Here is an 18370-nt window from a genome sequence, read left to right as displayed (position 1 = left end):
TTGGAAGGCAAAAAGTCATTGGCTTTTGTAGCCAAATTCTGGATCAAATTTCTAAAGAAAACAGGGTCCATCCCCATTGGGTCTCCATAGTGTAGCTCTCCTTGTACCCAGCTTAACAGGGTCACCCTTGGAAAACAGTGAAGCAGAGTAACTCACCAACTGGAGAGATGGGAGAACAAGGGGACCTCCCATCAGGAACCTCCTTGGCCTCAAAACATTTAAAGCTGGAAGCACTCAGGAGCATCTAGAGCAAATCTCCCCTTATACTGATGGGAAACAGCCCCGGGAAGGAGAAGGGCCTGGTCAAGGTCCCTGAATAGGCATGTGGTGTCTGGCAGAGTGAGGGCTCAGCCTGCGTGCACCCCGAGTTACAAATCAAACTAGGTCTCCCTGGCAGAAGGACATCAGCCCATCCAGCCAGGACCTGGGCAGCAGCCGAAAGAGTCAGGGTGTCTGGCTTGGGCAGAAGGCCTGAAGTGGAGTGAGCAAAGGGAGCAGAGACCCATAATCGTCTTCAGATACCTGACGGGCTTCTTCAGAAATGGGACTATTTTAGATGTGGGCCCAAGGCATTGAACTAAAACCCATGGAGGAAGCCAGAAGTGAGCCAGCCCTTCTGGACCAGTGGTTTTCAACTTGCTGGGCCTCAAAACACTCTCTTGAAATGACAGCTTTTATAGAAGCCAGGTATCCAGACCAGACAAATGAAGAGCTACTCTGTTTGAAGTAGGGACTCTGCCCCCTAAAAGCCCTTGGACTTGAAAACCACCAAACCAGAAGAACAAGACCTCTACCTGCTCAGAGGGACCGCAGGGTTGTCTTATTCAAGTTCACAGACCCTGTCTTATAACTGACTCTACATTTTCTGACTGGCAGGCACCTGGGATTTTTATTCTCTGTGCATCCCCACATCTAATGTGGGAGGTCCTCTTGGAAGAGGTGGGCACAGAGGTAAAGGGTTAACAAAGGAAGTCCAGCGTGTGGGCAGAGAGGCAGTGTTTTTCGGGGTGTGGAGCAAGGAAGCTAATGTTGACTCAGAGTTCAAAATTTCAAAAGCGGGTGAAGTCAGCAGAGATGGGTCATTTGTTTTGACCAAAGTGATTAAAGGAGAAAAATCTGCGAGCTGAGTGGAATGATGTCAGCCAGAGAAAATGGGATGGGGCGGGGGGGGGGGGGGGGGGGCGGGGAGGAGGAGGAGGGGAGCCAGGGAGTAAAGGGATTCAAATCCACTTCGGGGTGGAGAGGCCCAATCACTGGGTGAGGCTGCCTGCTTGGTGTGAATGGCAGGCCCCGACCAGGAGGGCTACAATAAGGCAGGCAAGGGGTGAGGTGTGGGCAAAGCTTGTGATGATGGGGAGCAGTACTTCGGTTACTGTGTGAGTTGCCCAGAGACTTGGCAGGCCCTGTGGAGTGGAGAGGGAAGGGCAGATGGCCGTGGCAAGCGGTCTTGGATAGTGGTATGAGGTTATACTTACCCTCATAGGGTAAGGAAGCTGCAACACATGCCAGGATGCAGAGTGTGGCCCCTGTGAAAGCCAGTGGGGGGCTGCAAGGCCCAGCCCAGGGGCCGAAGATGGGGCACCTGAGGCCGGGGCTCTGAGAAAAGCAAGAGATGCCCAGACTTGGAGGGACTGGGTCCAGGCAGGTTGCCAAGAGCAGGAAGCAAGTCAGGGCTGCAGGTCACAGAGCTGCGCCAGCTCTGTGGCTCCAGCACAAGGTACCCGATGGCTGGTGTCCATGCAGAGCCCAGGGTGTAGACCTGGAGCTCCTTGAAGACTATCCACCTGCAGCCTCTGGTCAAGAACGGACCTAAATGCCTACCATGTGGCTGAGCCATGGTGAGCGGGCTGGGAGGAGATCCAGGGAGAAGGAAGGTTGGGAGGAAGGATCTCAAGAGTCTAGGGGGCTAGAAATCGATCCAAGGGAGGAAGGGGTGAACTTGGAAGAGAGAGAAGGTAGCTAAGACTAAATTATTCTGAGGTAGTGCTGCAGACAAGAGAAGGAGGCAGGACCAGGTGAGTTTTCATTCCAGATTCAGCTTGGCCCTCCTGGCTCGCCTCCTCTGAGTGGCTTCCTAAGACCCTCCCTGCTGCATCACCATCTCCCCCTGGGGTCACTTCCTCTCCTTGCCCAGGGGCTCTGATAATGCAATTTCCAGGGTGACTGTCCTTCTGGGTCTCAGCTTCTCCCTAATCAGCCAAAAATGAAGCATCAGAGTTTGGGGAACAATAGGATTGCCCCTAATATTCCTGCTGTTTCCCTTCAGATGCCCCAGTCTGGGTCCCAGCACACTTGTAAGTGATATTGAGGCCGTCCCTGTCCTGGCTGTTCTGGGGCTGATTCCAGCTCAGCTGATCAGAAAGCTCTGAGTTTGGTTTTATCATCAAAGAGTCCGTTACCCGCCTCCATTCTTTTGTGCGAAATTATATTTAGTCCTGCCAAAGAGATTTCTGGATTGCTATAAATTTTCTTTGCTATCAGAACAAGATAAGGAATTGAAAAGAGGTCACATAGAGGGCAGGCATCAAAGTGGGCAAATAAAATTGTCTGACATCACCTCTACCTTCTGAGTTCCTCCGAGGAATGCTACCAATATTTAGAACATTTATCAATATTTCTGGGGTGCTCGTGTTTTCTTATAGAACCCCTTCAAAGCCAGCCAACATGGATCTGTGTCTACATCACCTTCTGAAAAATAGGGCCATGTTGGAAGTATATTTGAGTGCTGAGGAGTTACAAATCAAAGAAACTCATGATGAAGAGCCTTAAAAATAAGTAAGTCAGTTAAAGGTCACGGTTAGGCCACGTTGGAGCGCATCTGCCTCATGGCTTCTGTGGTTTCATTTCTGAGAAGGCTGCAAGGTTCTCGGCTTTTTGGAAGAAACCACTTATTTAAGGAACCGAAGCAGAGTTTTGAGGGATTGACAGGGGAGTTTAAGGTGCCACAGCCTGGGTGAGAGCCATCCTGTAGAAAGTCTTCCTAGGCTTTCCAGGAGGGCCAAGTTTCATGGAAACCTTTGGGGTGTGCTCTGGCGTTTGATTCAGAAACCTCTGCCTCCCTGGGAGAAAACTTGATGACCAAGGAGAGATGAAGATTAAAATCTCAGAATTTAAGGGAATGAGGCTGATGAATTTATTTCTAAGAGCAATCTAGGGGCTAGTTCCATGGGATGGGGTCCGACAGGGCAACTGTGACTAAATTAAACTGTGGCATCAGGGGAGCACGTGCCCCGGTGCTCGGCCACTGAGCTGCAGAGCTCAAGAAGCAGTAGGGTCAGGTGATGGAAAGGGATAGATGGGAGTGGGAGAAAGGGGAATGTGGGCCCACAGGAGCCCTGGAGAGTACCTAGGCCAGCACCAGCAAAGAGGTGGCCTGAGAGCCAAGACTTAACCTCCTCACCTCCAGCCCCAGTCATGGTAGACCCAGATGCAGCCTCAGAATCCTGCTCCACACAGTGTACCAGGAGCCCCTATGAAAGAATTAAGTGGTAAGCTGAACCTAATTTGCAATCTCTAATTTAACCTAGCTCTTCGTGAGACAGACAGGAAGATGTGATTCAGAGCAATTAAATAGTTTGTCACTCAGCCACAGCTTGGCTTGGATCTAGAGCTCTCTTCTCTCTCTCTCTCTCTCAGAGGAAGCAGAAAGAGGAAAGAGAGAAAGCTTCGGGCCTGAATTAGCCACCAGTCTCTTCCATCACTCTCCTATGCATGCAGCTGTCCACCCTTTGTTCCCCTGCTGCCCCTCATAGGCTTCTGTCACCCCTTGCTCTCATAAGCTCCAGTACATGGCCAGGTGCTTCATCTGAGGGCCGAGGGGGCTGAGTCTGATAGCTGATTGTATTGCACTCTTCTTTGAAGAAAGATCAGATTTTACCTTGGTCTATCTCCTGCATATTCCTCCCTCTACTTCTAAATATACTAAAATTTCCTTGCCTCATCTGGGTTTCCAATTCCTCATTTGTTCGGACCCTGAGTCAAGTGAACTGAACCCACCTGTAGAATTCTGGTAGATTCCACCCTGTTTGGTCCAGCACCAAACATAGCTGCACATTGTACCAGAAGTCAAACAAATTAAGAGGTGGTGTTTATTTTTATGAAAACATTCACATAGTTTTAAATAATGAACACTGATGGCTCATTCAAATAGGATTTATTCTATAATGGTTCCCATGACATGTAACAATTTATAGAAGGTGTTCATTGCACTGATCAATGTCCACCTGTAGCATGAAACCCTGGCTCTGAATTATGCTGGTAACACCATAGCAGTAGTAATAAGTTGCATAAGGCTACTCCTACTATTTTTCTCCCATTTTGCACATGAAGAAACAAGCTTGGGCACATAGGTGGCTGATCTAAGGGCACTTAGAAAATTAGCTGTAGAAGCAGACTAAGGGCTGAGGTCCTCTGGTTCCTAGACCCTTCCCTCCAGAGAAAGGGCAGAAGCCCAGAAGGCCTGGTCTTGTTTGCTACCCCCTAGGCTTGGTTCCACATACTCATCCCAACTCATGCCCCATCTTGATTTAATGGCTGGCCTTGCTAATTTAGCATTCTTACCCACTGCTGTATCCCTAGGTCTCAGAAAAGTGCCTAGGACATCATACTTACTCAATAAATCTTTACTGAATGCACAAATTGTCTTCAGGGAATCTCTAGAAATCGAGATAAGAATTAGTCACTCCAATACGTATTGACAACTTATAAGGTTCCATGGGCCGTACCTTCCCTCTCATCATTCCTGGCCACCCCCTGAAGAGTTTGAGGCATGGGGGACCTGGGCAGGGGGACCTCAGGGAGAAAAGTTGGACAAGCAGGGATGTAGAGAGGATGATCTTGGCAGGTTGATTGACAGGCTCACAGGGAGTCCATGTAAGTCCTAGGAGAGGAAGCTGTCCCCAGGGTGGAAGAGGCAGAGGTATTTGGGGGGAAATGGTCATAAGCAAACATAGTGGTTCTCAACCCAGGGTGATTTTACCCCCTGGGGACATATGGCAATATTTGGAGATATTTAGGGTTGTCACACTGGGTGGGAACTGTTGTGACATCTAGTGAGTAGATACCAGGGATGCTGCTGAATGTCCTGCAGGGCACGGGATGGCCCCCACACAAAGAATTACCTGGGCCCAAATGTCAATAGTGCTGAAGTTGAGAAACCCTGTAAACATCACCAAGAACTGGGATGACCAAATAATTCATTGTTCACACTGGGGCATTTGAGAGTGAAATGGACATTATTAATAAATATGCTGGGACGGTGGTCATAACCTGGACCGAGGTGGGCAAACCAGGATGTATTGCCAAGAATCCTTGGGTGAGGGAGAGTCTGATCTGGGCCTGCAGGACATGGCGGCTGTGGAAGAAACTCACCCAGTCAGATGGGGCCTCCAAAATGGGAAGGCTCGACTTCCAGGTGTAAGGAAGAGGTGGGGCCGGGGAAATCAGGTCTCTCCAGAGCTACCTCAGTGCCACCGAGGCAAAGGCATTACCCTCAAATTATTAAGAGAGAGATGGGTGTCTGTTTTGCAGAAAATGTGTTTTGTTTTGATTTGTTTTGTTTTTTTTTTTTTAAAGATTTTATTTATATGACAGAGAGAGACGGCGAGAACAGGAACACAAGCAGGGGGAATGGGAGAGGGAGAAGCAGGCTCCCCGCTGAGCAGGGAGCCCGATGCGGGGCTCAATCCCAGGACCCTGGGATCATGACCTGAACCGAAGGCAGACGCTTAACCGACTGAGCCACCCAGGCGCCCCGATTTGTTTTGTTTTTTCCCTCAGGAATGGGGTTGACAGATGTGTGGTTCATATTCACTTATAAACACTAAATATCTCTCAGCTCACATCTCCTTTCTAGGTCAGGGATCGCCCATAGGTTTTGTGTCCTTTACAGCTCTGATAGGTTGTACCCACGTGGAAGGCCGGGTTGAGAAGTAGTAACACCCTCTCTGGCCCACTGGAAAACAGTACAGTGATTGATTAGCAATGTCTGCTGCAGGTCCAAAGAAGGGTAGTCAATGGTAGTGGCCCAAAGGCCACACCTGTGCCATCCTTGTAGGGCCTCGTTCTTGATCCTCAGAGCTGGGGCTAAAAGAGCATGAGGTCCAAGTCCAGTGGCCTCTAGTGTATTACTTAGGGTAGCGGCACCCCCCCTGCTGTGCTGGACGCTGGGGGGATAACAAAGACCCCAGAAGACCTAGCCCCCACCTCCCTCCAAGACCATGACATTTTTATGGGTGAATTAAGAGGCAAGCAAGTGAAATCACTGGAGGACGGGCCACAATACGGGACTGCACTAGCCAGTGCTCCCTGCATGGTAGAGCCTGCGTCCTGCGCAAGGCCGGACCAAGGGGGGAGCTTGAACTCAGAGGAGGGATGAGGGGGACTTGGGTTTGGAGAATGGCTTTGGAGACAGGGGCCATGGCATGAGGAAAAGACCCGCTGAGCCTCAGGGAAGCAAAACAGGAAGTGCAGGAGCCCCCCATGGCCTAACTAGCAATTGCTTGCTGTATTTTTCCAGGGAGAGAGATGGTGGGACCCACGCTGCCCGGATACCCGCCCCACATCCCCACCAGCGGGCAGGGCAGCTATGCCTCTTCTGCCATCGCAGGCATGGTGGCAGGTAAGGAGGGGGCTGGGCAGGAGGGGAGTCCTACAACCAGGAAGTGTTGGCCAAACGTGGAGCAAAAGGGGACCAGAGGTAGGGTGTGTCCCCTGCACAGACTTCCCAAAGGGCATCAAAGGAGCCACCGAAGGGCACATCTTGTAAATGCCTCGAGCCAAGATGTCACTGCAGCCCCGGCTCCTTAACTCTCCCCCCGCTCAGCCTCCTTCTTCCCACATGCTCCCAGACTCCCCGTGATGAAATGGGCAGGGCTGAGACAGACCAGTGTTCAAATCCAAGCTCTGCCACTTCTTCCATTGACTCAGTCAGCTTTGATGGAGAGTGCTCTAGGGGTCCGCAGAACCTGTGAGCTAAACACCAACCTGGTGCTTGAGCCACCCATGGTCTCCCAGTCACTTCCCTCTGATGAACCTGTATGCCCTTTCTACAAAATCTGAGGAGGAATGGGGTTGGTGATGATGGTGATGAAGATGGTTGACATATACCTTCTTTTATACCCCAACCTCACTCAACCCTGCGCGGGTGGGACTCACGTTCTAGGGACTCCAAAGGTACTACAGGGAGACGAGCTGGGAGGATTTCTCCACCATCACTGGGACTGTCCTGGATTCCTATCTTCCAGTCCTTTGGGTTTCTTTATCTACCGGTGTGATCATTGCCCAGCAGTGACCCAGGATGTCAAGGTCTAGGCAAGGGAGGAGAACAAGGGGAGTTTCTTTGGGCGAGACGCACTCACTCTTTCAAGAACCATAGAGGAAGGACCCAAGGGTGGAGAGGGCAGAATTGAGCCATTTCTACTGCCCCAAGAGGCCCTAGGACCCGGAGCTTCCAGAACGGGCTCTGAATCAGGGCATCTGGGAGTCCCATGCCAGCCTCAGTGGCTCTGACCCCAGAGACTCAGCGCATCCACCCAGGCCTGCTTCCCTCCCTCCCTGGCCAGGGTTATTCTTCAACAGCCACCCACTCTGCCCGCCCCCCCCCCCCCTTGCTGAGGCAGGTGGGCTGGTCTCTCCTGGGCAGAGGGAGGGGAGGGAGGAGGGAGACAGGAGGGAGGGAAGGAGGATCTGCACTCCCTGGGAACCTGCTGAGCTAGCACTTGTTGCTGCCTGGTTACCGTGGCGATGTGCTTAATGCAGCGTTGAAAATACAGAATACCGACTCCTCTCTCCCTCCTGGCCCTGGACGCCCTCCTTCCCTCCCTTCCTCTTCTGGAGCGTGAAATGAGATTGGTCAAGATAAAAAAGGAAAAGATTCAGTTATTTTTTTAAGAGTGTGGATAATGGGGCCTCTCAATCAAAATCCCAGGCTCCAGTCGGCTCCCCCCATCCCCCTTCCAACCTCTCCACCTTCCCTGGCCGCCTGCTCAGAGGAGGAGGAGGAAACAGAAAGCACAGGGCTTTTTTCTCTTAATTATGAATCATTCCCCCGGGACCAAGCCCAGGGCAAGGGGGTCCTTGGGCCTGGAGTCTGACCTGGGAGGTAGCTGGAAGGTTTGGGCCTCTCATCAAAGGCCCCCAGGTGTTTCCAGAAAGATCTCATCCTGAGTGAGTGTGGTGGAAAACAAACCAAAAAAATAGCACAAGCACAGCATCAACTACCAGTGAATTACAAAAGGGGTGGGCCTTGCCTTGCACGGTGCACGGGCTCCCCCGATAAGTTATATGTAAACCAGTTTTCAGAAAATGCAATACTATTTAAATGCATCATCTGGGTCCTAGGAACTCTATGGTACAAATGAATTCTTAAGGAATTTTTTTTCCATACAATATGATTTGTCCCTTACCAGTAGCCACAATCTTCCAGTGGGCTGAGCGGAGATTCCTTCCATTAAAATTAATAAACCTTCGCTGGGCACCTACTGTGTGGTAGGTGCAGAACACTTGCTTAATGCAAAGGCATGCCAGTGACATTCTTCGGTCGTTTGTGGGAGGAAAGCAAAGATCATCTATTGTGCACTTGGGTGTGCCTGGTCATTCATAGATACAACTTTCTTGTTTAATCTTCACCATAGGACTAGAAGGCTGGTATTATTCTAGTTTAATATAGATAAGGAAACAAGCTTAGTGTGCTCAGGGTCTTAATGAGCCATACTACGTGGCTGAGTTGTTCAAACACAGGTCTTCTGATTTCAAATCTAGGGCTCTTTTTACTACACTGCACTGCCTCCCACAATACCAGAAATAACAACACAAACTATAAGAAAGCGACACAAGAACAGGACCAGGACAGACTTCTCTTATCCACTCATCTTCTGTTTTGCCTTCTCGTGGTTGTTGTTATTGTTGTTCCTGCCTCATTAACAGAGTTGATGACCCTCACACCAGTTCTAGAGCTGAACTGGCAACTCCAGATAGATGGATCCGTCCATCCATCTACTAAGCTTTCCACCCATGTATCTTTATACTCATTATCCATTCATCCATGCACCTTCTTACCCATTCATCCATCCTTCTATCATCCATCTTTCCATTCTTCTTTCCTTCCATCCGTCGTTCCTTCTATCCATTCATCTATCCATCCTTTCTTACATCCATCTTTTCGTTGACCTATCCGTCCTTCTATCCACCCATCCACCCACCCATCTATCCATCCATCCATCCATCCATCCATCCATCCATCCATCCATCCATATATCCTTCCATACATCCATCCCTTCATCTATCCATCTTCCCATCCTCCATCCTCCATTTCCAGCCTTTCAACCATTCTTGCATCCTTCCATTCATTCACCACTTTTTCACTTAACAAATACTGGTTGAATATCTATGGTATAGGATGCTGGGGGATATAGCAGTAAATAAGGCAGGTCCCTCTATTCATGGAGCTTACAACCTAATGGTGGAGAAGAAAGTACAGTAAACAAGTAAACGAATGAACAAACAAGATAATTTCAGATAGTGATAAGTGCCGTGAAGATAATAAAGTAGAATGATGTCATAAAGAGCCACAGGGAGAAGAGATAACTACTTTAGATTGGTGAAGAGGGGAGACCTCTCTGAGAAGGTGTTCAAAGTGGTCAGCCAAGTGATAAACTGGAGCAGACCATCCCCAGCCAAAAAGAACAGCAAGTGCAAAGGCCCCAAGGCAGGAACTAGTTTAGCATGATCACAGATAAAAAGGGGGTGAGTATATCTAAGAACAACAAGTGAATGGAGAAAGCACTACAAAATGAGGGGATTTGGGGAGTGGCTGGGTCAAATTTTAAGACTACTCAGGCTGCTGGGAAAACAGATAGTAGATAGTCAAAAGCGGAAACACAAAGACCAATTAGGGGAGGGACCATTACAATAATTCATTCAAGACATGACGGTGGGGGCACCTGGGTGGCTCAGTCGGTTAAGCATCTGCCTTCAGCTCAGATCATGATCCCAGGGTCCTGGGATCGAGTCCCACATCGGGCTCCCTGCTCAGCAGGGAAGCTGCTTCTCCCTCTCCCTCTCCCTCTGCCCGGGCTTGTGCTCTCTCAAATAATTAAATAAAATCTTAAAAAAACAACAAAAAAAAAGACATGACGGTGGCTTGAGCTGGGGGGTTGGAAGTGAGGGAGGAGAAAAGAGACACTGAGGATATGTTAGTGGTACAGCCAACAATACTTACTGGTGATTTGGCTGTAGGGCTTCCAAAACAGAGGCTACGAGGATGACTCCTAGGCTTGGGGCTTGGGAAAATGCATGACTGGTGGTGGTCGCAAGTAAAAATGTGGGAGACCAGGAGAGGTAGAGCATGTGGCGGGTGGAAATCAAGAGTTCTATTGGCCATAAGAGGATTGAGACACCTCCAAATACCCAGTTTAATAAGTCAGTAGGCACATGATATATGTCTGAAGTCAGGAAAGAATTCTGGCTAGGGCATAAATTTCAGCCATTGTACTGAGCTGGTATTTAATACCAAGGGATTAGACAAGATCTAGGAAGAGAATGTGGATGGAAAGTCACAGAAGGCTCACAAACCAAGCCTTGGGCATTTAGAGCTCCAGCAGAGAAGAAACCAGCAAAGAGAGTGAGTGGGAGAGGACAGTGGATCCGGCAGCAAAGGCATCACGAAACCCAAAGACATTAGAAGGAGCGATGACCTGAATCACAGTCGGCTAGGAGGTTGGGGGAGGGGGGTGGGAGTGGGCATAGAAGTGACCATTGGAATGATCAGGGTGGAAGTTGTGGGATTTCAGGGGCTCTGCACTGGCCCGATTGGATGGGAATGAGGAGGTGAGGGCAGAGACCAGGAAGCACAGAAAGGGGCTGGTAGCTGGAGGTGGGGCAGAAAAACGATTTGGAAAAGAGAAGATGGCAGAACATGTTTGCTGGCTGGAGGGAGTGGTAAATTAGGAAGGGAGAGATGGAAAAAGAAGGGATAGACTGTAGGGGCCAAGACCTTGGAGAGGTGAGTGGGGTGGGATGCAGAGCAAAGAGGATGGGTTGGCCTTTTGTGGGTGCAGGGATGTTTTATCCACGCGGCTGCGGGCAGGTGGACAGATCTGGTGGTGGGGAGATGCTGCGCCCAGCCAGGGTGTGCCACCTCCTGAGCCCCAAGCCCTGCGCCAACTTCCGTGTGTCTGAAGCACGTAGGTACTTGGTGAATGTGTGTTCAATAAGTGAGTAAGTGTGTGAGTGGGTGAAATGCATGAATAAGTGACAAAACGAGGGAGGAGGCATTGTGTACTTTCCACCTCTCTTCCTCATGCTTCGGAGCCAGCGGTGTTTGGCACCGGGTGGAAGGAAAGGCACGGGGGCCCTGGCTTCCCCCTAGGGTGCTCTGAAACCAGGCAGTTCTGGGGTACACCAGCAGTAAGTGGGGAACATTTAGCATTGTGGGATACAAGGAAGAGCCCTGGAATAGGAGCGAAGGGGCCATGGTTCTAGCGCAGGCTCTAACTGAACACGGGACCTGGGGTAAATGTCTTTCCCTCGCTGGGGAGCAGTTTCTTCATTGGTGATCCTCTGTTGAACTTTATTCTAACACCTGCTTAATGGGAAAATAATAAAAGCTAGCATTTCCTGAGTGTGTCTTATATAGCAAGTGTGGGACTCACCATTCAATGGATATTATCTAATTTAATCCTCCCTAAACCCCATGAGATAGGGACAGTAATTCACCCCATTTTACAGATGAGGAAATCAAGGCTCCAAGAGGTGAAGTGACTGGTCCAAGGGTACACAGCTGGGGAGTGGGGAGCACAGATTTGACTCCAGGCAGGCCAGCTCGAGAGCCAGGCAGTTTCAAGTTTCCCTTCCAGAGTCTGTCAAAGAGACCGGGAGCCACAGAAGGCGCTTAGCTCCCAACAGCAGACGAGGTTTTGAAAGGCAGCACGGACATAGGGGCGATGGCCCGGTCGGCAGGGACCTGGCTTTGTAGAGGGAATCGGCTCCAAAACACATAAAGGGATTATCTGGAATTCAGAGTTAAGAGCCCTAAGGTCAAGTTCTGCTCTGCCGTTTAGCAACGCTGTGATTTGAGGCAAACTGCTTAATCCCGCTGCACTCCAACTTCCTCTCCTATAAATTGGCGGTATTAATGGGTGCGTCATAGGATGCTCTCGAGGATAAAAGGGCTGAGGGTGTGGAAAAGTGTTTTGCAGACTTTAAGCTCCCTGCCGAGTACCGAGTACCCAGTACCAACGGTAACGGAGTGGGCTCCTTGGGTTTGTTGCTCTTGTTTAGGGGAATCCTTATGTGATTTCTTTGGTAAACCATTCCTTTGGTAAAGCTAAGAATCCCCTCACTGAAGGAAGTGATCTGATTTACTTTGTTTCGATTCATGCACTGAGTTTGCTTCAAGTGGCAGACTTGGAATATGGGACGCGGACATCCTCAGAGCAAGTCCCAGGACAGATTCCCCAAAGAGGTTGGTGCCCTGCAGGGCTCCTCCCTCTGCTCCTTCCCCTAATCCTCACTCAGCACCCCCTCCCCTCCCTGCCACCGCCTCACCCCCGTCCCTCACAAACTCAGACCTAGGGATGCTAAAAAGCCTATACAACCTGATTCTTTCTATGGCTGTTTCTGACCCCTCTCACTCGCTTCGGCCCCTCCTGGAACGGCCTTCTGTCGAAGGTCCGGGCCGCGGGAAAAGTGGCTAGAACCTGGGCCCTGGAATCACAGCACACCTTCCAAACACCACCCAACCCTTTGGCCACATGAGCTTCTGCAGATCTCCAAGCCTTAGCTTCCTTACCTGCAAAGTGGGCCTTATAATACCATCTCCCTCCTGGGGTAGCTGGGAGGACTGAGCTCGTCAGGGCAGTGCCTCAGGTACCTGGCAATAAAGGGCCCTGTCCGAAATGATGCAGACTGAGGGGCCCCCAAAGGGTGGGTTGCGGGGCCTCTGAGCTCACCTTGTCCCTGCCCCGGCTCTCCCTGGCTCCCCCTGTGCCCCAGAGCTCACCCAGCGCCAGCCCTGCAGACCCTTCTCCCCCACCCCCAGGCCTACCTTGGTGTGTCCACCTCACAGGCCTCTCACCTGTGTGCCCCCAACAGGAAGCGAGTACTCCGGCAGTGCCTACGGCCACACCCCCTACTCCTCCTACGGCGAGGCCTGGCGCTTCCCCAACTCTGGCTTGCTGAGTAAGTCCCCTGGGGCCACCCAGGCCCTCTGCTGCGTGGGGCAGGGTTGGGGTACAAGGCTGGGCCAAAAGTCCGCCGGAAAGGCAGCCGGGAGGCCCAGGTTAGACGGAGGGCTTGGGGAGACAGGTGTTCTGGGCGGGCCAAGCACGGGGAGGGAAGGCTGAGCCCCTGGATGTTCGCAGGGAGAGCACACAAGCCGGGAGACTTCTCTGAGTCCTTCTCCCTCCTACTGCCTGAGGCCATGTGTCGGAAATCTGTTTTGTGTAAGATTTGGGGCTCAGGCCTTGGGCAAACGAGGCCATCCTGTCGTGCAAATTAACCATCCCAGCGGCGCACTGGGGCTCATTACTTGGCACCAAAACCCTTACATGGGGATCCTTTGCTCACGTTCCCAGTATTTGGCTTGAGATGTGGACACCCTTCAGGGGGGAGGTCCAGAGAGTGAGCTACAGGCTACTCTTCACCCCTCTCTTGCCCTGGGCCATGGGCTGGGTAGAGAAGCTTTTTAGGAAACCAAGCCCCATAAATGGGGAACTTGAGGAAGTCCACGAGAGTCTCCCTGAGCGATGACCTTGAGAGGCTCAGAGCAAACCTGAGCCCAAGAGGAGCGGTGAAGCAAGTGTGGCCCACCCCGTGGGCACCATCACAGGCCTGGCAAGACCATCCATTTCCTAAGCCCCCCCCCCCCCCCCATTACCTCCTGGCATTCCAACAATGACCGGGAGGGTGGCTCACCGGGGCTGTCTTTGCCAGATGGGTTCAACTCCAAGCCACCTTTCTGTTCAACTTCACCAGAAAGGATGAGTGTGCCGAGCTGGGCCAGGGGCAGGGCACCTCCCTGCAAGCTCGCCTGGGCTGCCCATCCTGCAGGTGGACAGAGCCTCCCCATGGAGGCCCTCAAATGCACATTCCCCTTGGCCAGTCAGGATTCTAGTCCTTCTGGGCCTTAAGAGGAAGATTCTCTGACCTCGCGCTGTTTGGGTAAGGTTGGGGAAGGCCCTAGGGATCCCCTAGTGTGCTTGGTTCTTCAGGGTTCCAGATGTAACTGCTTTCAATTGCCCTCTCCCTGAAACGAGGGTGTTGAAGGTCAAAGCAATCATGGGAGCAGGGGCAAGGAGCCATAGTTCTCATTCTGGCCAGAAACCCAAAGGTGAGGCCAGAGAAGGAGGAAATAGGGCCAGAGAGGAGTTAATCTTTGATGATCAGATAGGCCGGAGGGGTAGATGATTAACTTGTGTTGTCTTCAAGGTTAGCAGATGCAGGAGAGGCTATGGTGCAATTTCCCCTTTTTGACCAGCAGTGTTTTTGTTATTTTTTTTCTTTTAACATGTCCAGGTTCCCCATATTATTACAGTTCCACATCAAGGCCAAGTGCGCCACCCACCACCGCCACGGCCTTTGACCATCTGTAGTTGCTATGGGGACAGTGGGAGCAACTGAGCACCAGAAGGACTCGGCCTGGGACAGGCCCCAGAGAGTCACACAAAGGAATCTTTATTTATTACATGAAAAATAACCACAAGTCCAGCATTGCGGCGCACTCCCTGTGTGGTTGATTTAATGAACCATGAAAGACAGGATGACTTTGGAGAAGGCCAAACTGTCCTCTAAGACTCCTTAATGAGGGGCAGGAGTCCCAGGGAGAGAGAACTGTCCCGTTCCAAAAGAGACACAATTGGAGGAGAAATACGGAGAGAAGAGGGAGCAGCCGAGGAGCTCGAGAGGGATGGCGCATGGGCCCACGATGGGCTTCGGGCCACACAGAGGCCCCCGTGGCTCCACCATCAACATGCTCTCGCAGGCGCGGGCTGTGCGCACTTCTGTCCGGCCCCCACACCGCAGCCGGGCGCCCAGGCGCTCCCTCGCCGCCCCGCTGAGAGTCACCTCCTGCCTGCCCCCCAGCAGGCTCCGGCTGTCCACCTTCTCCACTCAGTGTGCTTGGCATTTCTGCACCTCCCTCTTGGCCAGGGCTGAGGGCTGGGTCGAGTCGGAGCCGGAAGCTCCACCTGATGGTCCCCGGGGCCTTCCTGTTGCCTGCTGCTGAGAATGTGTGAGCACACCCCAGGTTCTCCTCCAGTGGATCATTCCCTCGCAGCCAGACCAGCCCATTCCAGCTGGAGACAGACATTCCCAAGGGCCCCTCCACACCCCCCCCCCACCCCGATCCCGCGGCTCCTGGGGAGTGAGCTGCAGCCCTGCCCGGGGCAGAGCAAGGCAGAATTGCTGGGGACCCGCTTCCCTCCCCCGACAGCCCCTGCCATGCCAGGTACGCCGCCTGCAGCCCCGGCCCACAGCAACTCAAGAGGCCCCGTGGTGACCCCCTGGAGCCAGCATGGAGGTGCCCTCTCCGGCCCCCCGCAGCCCTTACCCCCCAAAGCCTGACTGTAAATACTGTAAATGGAGCTCTCTTTGGGTCAAGCTTCCCTCTTTCCACCCCCAGACTTTGGCCTCTCAGTGAATTGTCTCCCTGCCATGTTGGGCTTCTCTCCTTGATGCTTTTCTTTTTTTTTTTTTAAAGACAAGCCACCATTACCACATAACTCAATAAACTATTACTCTTCGTCTCAGGCTTTGGGGTTGGCTGGGGAAGGAAGCAGCCTGGGTCTGGGCTTTCTCCAGAGAACCTCAGAGCCCTGTGGACCATGAGCTCATTCTGGGGGCGGGGGGTGGGAGTTGAAGGACCGTCTGATGCCCGGGAGTCCTGACTGCGCGTTCTCCCTCTCTCTCTGTTGCTAGATGTTTCACGCCGGGCAGCCACTTATCCTCAGCTTTGATTTCCACTGTGAGTGAACGCAGGATAAAATGAGCACATGGCCCGGTGCCGGGCCAATCGTAGACTCCCAAGTAGTTGCTCTTGTTATTCACAGGAAGCCAGAGACTCAGCAGGGAGGATTGGTGAAGGTTCTGGGAACACGATATACTGGAGCCCGCATAACGGCTCCCGTGCTCCCTGTAGCGGGAGGGGATGGGGGGAGAAGATGTTCTCCCGGCAATGCTGTGTGCCAGGCTCCATGCGAAGGGCCTCACGTAAATAAGTTGGGATTAGCCCCATTTGACAGTTTGAGGAAACTGAGGCTCAGACAAAATGAAATAACTTGCCCAAGGTGGGAAGTGGTGGGTTCAATCAAATCCTCTTGGAAAGACTGAGCAGTGGGGAGGCCCTGGGTGTGCAGGGCCAGGAAAGGCTGAGGGAGGCTGTGGGGACTTCAGACGATCCCTGTCTAAGAAAAGTTGGAGAACAAGGGTCAACATAAAATGGTGGCCGCAAGGGCTCTGCCCCCACCAGGGTGGTTGGCCTGTGGGTGCCCTCTCCGTATGGGGTGCAGCTGGAACAAGGGGGGGCAAGGTGCCCAGGTGAATGCTGACAGCAGGGCAGACAACTGAGTTTGAGTCGGAGGAAGAGACTTCCTCACCTACCAGGGACTCCAAGACTAGGAGGTCTAAGGAGGAGACGTAGGGCTCTTACCCCCCTGGTTCTCCCTAAAGAGAGGCCAGGGATGCTCACCAAGGATGGCGTGAGAATAGAGCCATGGGATCGTCCCACAGAGAAAACCGGTCTCATCTCTTCTGAGGGGACCGAGTCGAGGCTCATTTTCCAGTAACAGCACTTCCCTCTAGCTACAAGCATGGCAGCAGGACTGAATCCCTTCATATCTGAGGCTCCTCATCATCTCGAACCTCTGGGTCCCTGAGTGCCCTAAAAGAGCCTCCCACCTGGTTCTGAGGAACAAGGAACCCCCTCATCCAAGATCACTTTGAGATGCATGGTGCCCCAAGGAACCTGCAGAGCGATTTTGCATTTGCAGCCAAAACCCTTTCTGGAACACTTGGTGCCCCTGGCAGGCCTTCTCCAAATCCCAAATGGCAAAGGGACTTGGGCTGTGCTTTTGCCGGGGGTGACCCTGGTTCAGAACTCTCCTTCCTTTCTCTGAGGTGAGCTGAGCAGTGCAGGGCACTCTGCCTAAAGAAGGTGTTGGTGAGTGTGTGGTGTGGGCCAAGGGCAGTGTGTCCTGGCCGGTACCTATCCAGACATTCAATCCATGGTCAAACCATGGTCCCCCTTTGGAAAATACAGTCATCTATGTATTGGGGGAAAGCAATGATTTGAGGTGCCCCAGCATTGGGGACGCTGTTGAGAGAAGTTGGGGCAGCACAGGCAGGGCTTGGTAAAGGAGTATGAGGAGGATGGGGGGGGGACATAGGGGTTGGCTTACCATGTAGCAAGGTTTCTGTGAAGGCCTGTGGGAGTAGAGTGTGTGGGGAGGAGAACTGGGGATGAAGCCTGGGCCTGAGCATTCCCAAGGCATAGAGGGCCCAGCCTCGCCCACCCTGCTTAGCAACTGGTCAGAGCCCGTGTGCGGAGGCCTCCTCGGCTTTCCAGGCAGCTCTCCCTGCCCCTGCTCCCTCATCTTCACTCATCCCCTTCAGTGACCTGCCCCTCACCCCTCCTAGCATGGCCAGGCCAGTCCAGGGTGCCAGGAGCTCACAGAGGTCTGAGCAGACCAGGCAGCCCCTGCAGGCAGCCGAAAGGGTTCCTGCTAGGAGACAGAGCAGCTCAGACCAGGTGGAGCTGGGCCACCAGGTGGAATAGAGCCCATCTTTCTAAGGTGGGCTAGAGCTGGTGTGACCCTTGGGCCCCTACCGCTTAGACAGCAGGGGTGGGGACAGGGGCAGCTGGGAGTCCTGCCTCTAAGGCCAGCCCCAGGCTGGTTCCACACCCCACCCCTTCTCCAATATTCTTGCCATGAGTTGTTACTAAAGAGAGTGTATTTTCCATGGGGCATGCACTCCACCCTGGCAACAAGCTCAGGCAAGAGGACTTCATGGCCATAGTCTACAGATGGGAAATAGGGGACCAGTGAAGTCGAGGCACTCGCTAGGGTTGCCCCTCTCCTGCCTGCCCTCCCCATCCTCCTGCTTCCTTCCCCAAATGCACACAACTCTTCCAGTGTGTACCCACCTAGGTCCTCATTAGGCGATTCCTGATGTCCTTGTCCTTCGGGGTGGGTGCAGGAGGAGGGGCCTAGAGACCTCAGTGCCCCTCGTCAGTGGGACTGAGCTTCGGGGGCAGAGGGAAGCATTTGGGGATTGGGGCTCCTTGCCCAGCCCCCTTCGCTCCCTACTTAAATGCCCCCCTTCATCTTCCTCATCCTCAGAAGATGTACTAACCGTTCACGTAGGCTTAGTTTCT

General features: G+C 52.4%; 1 protein-coding gene across 1 annotated transcript in view; it reads left to right on the top strand.

The window, feature by feature from the left end:
* The window catches only part of PAX8 (paired box 8), a 57749-nt gene extending 42009 nt beyond the window's left edge, over window positions 1–15740 (top strand). The window contains exons 10-12 of the mRNA XM_045884574.3: window positions 6518–6619; window positions 13093–13179; window positions 14515–15740. Coding sequence (XP_045740530.1) covers window positions 6518–6619; window positions 13093–13179; window positions 14515–14591 — 266 coding nt within the window. The 3' untranslated portion in view covers window positions 14592–15740. The remainder of the gene's footprint in view (window positions 1–6517; window positions 6620–13092; window positions 13180–14514) is intronic.
* Window positions 15741–18370: the final 2630 nt, after the last annotated feature.

Source organism: Mirounga angustirostris, unplaced genomic scaffold (genome assembly GCF_029215605.1).
Source record: "Mirounga angustirostris isolate CCGP_5_RB_7025 unplaced genomic scaffold, mMirAng1.0.hap1 SCAF_10, whole genome shotgun sequence".
Classification (NCBI taxonomy): domain Eukaryota; kingdom Metazoa; phylum Chordata; class Mammalia; order Carnivora; family Phocidae; genus Mirounga; species Mirounga angustirostris.
The sequence above is the reverse complement of the archived record's forward strand: the minus strand, read 5'-3'. Positions and strand labels throughout refer to the sequence as shown.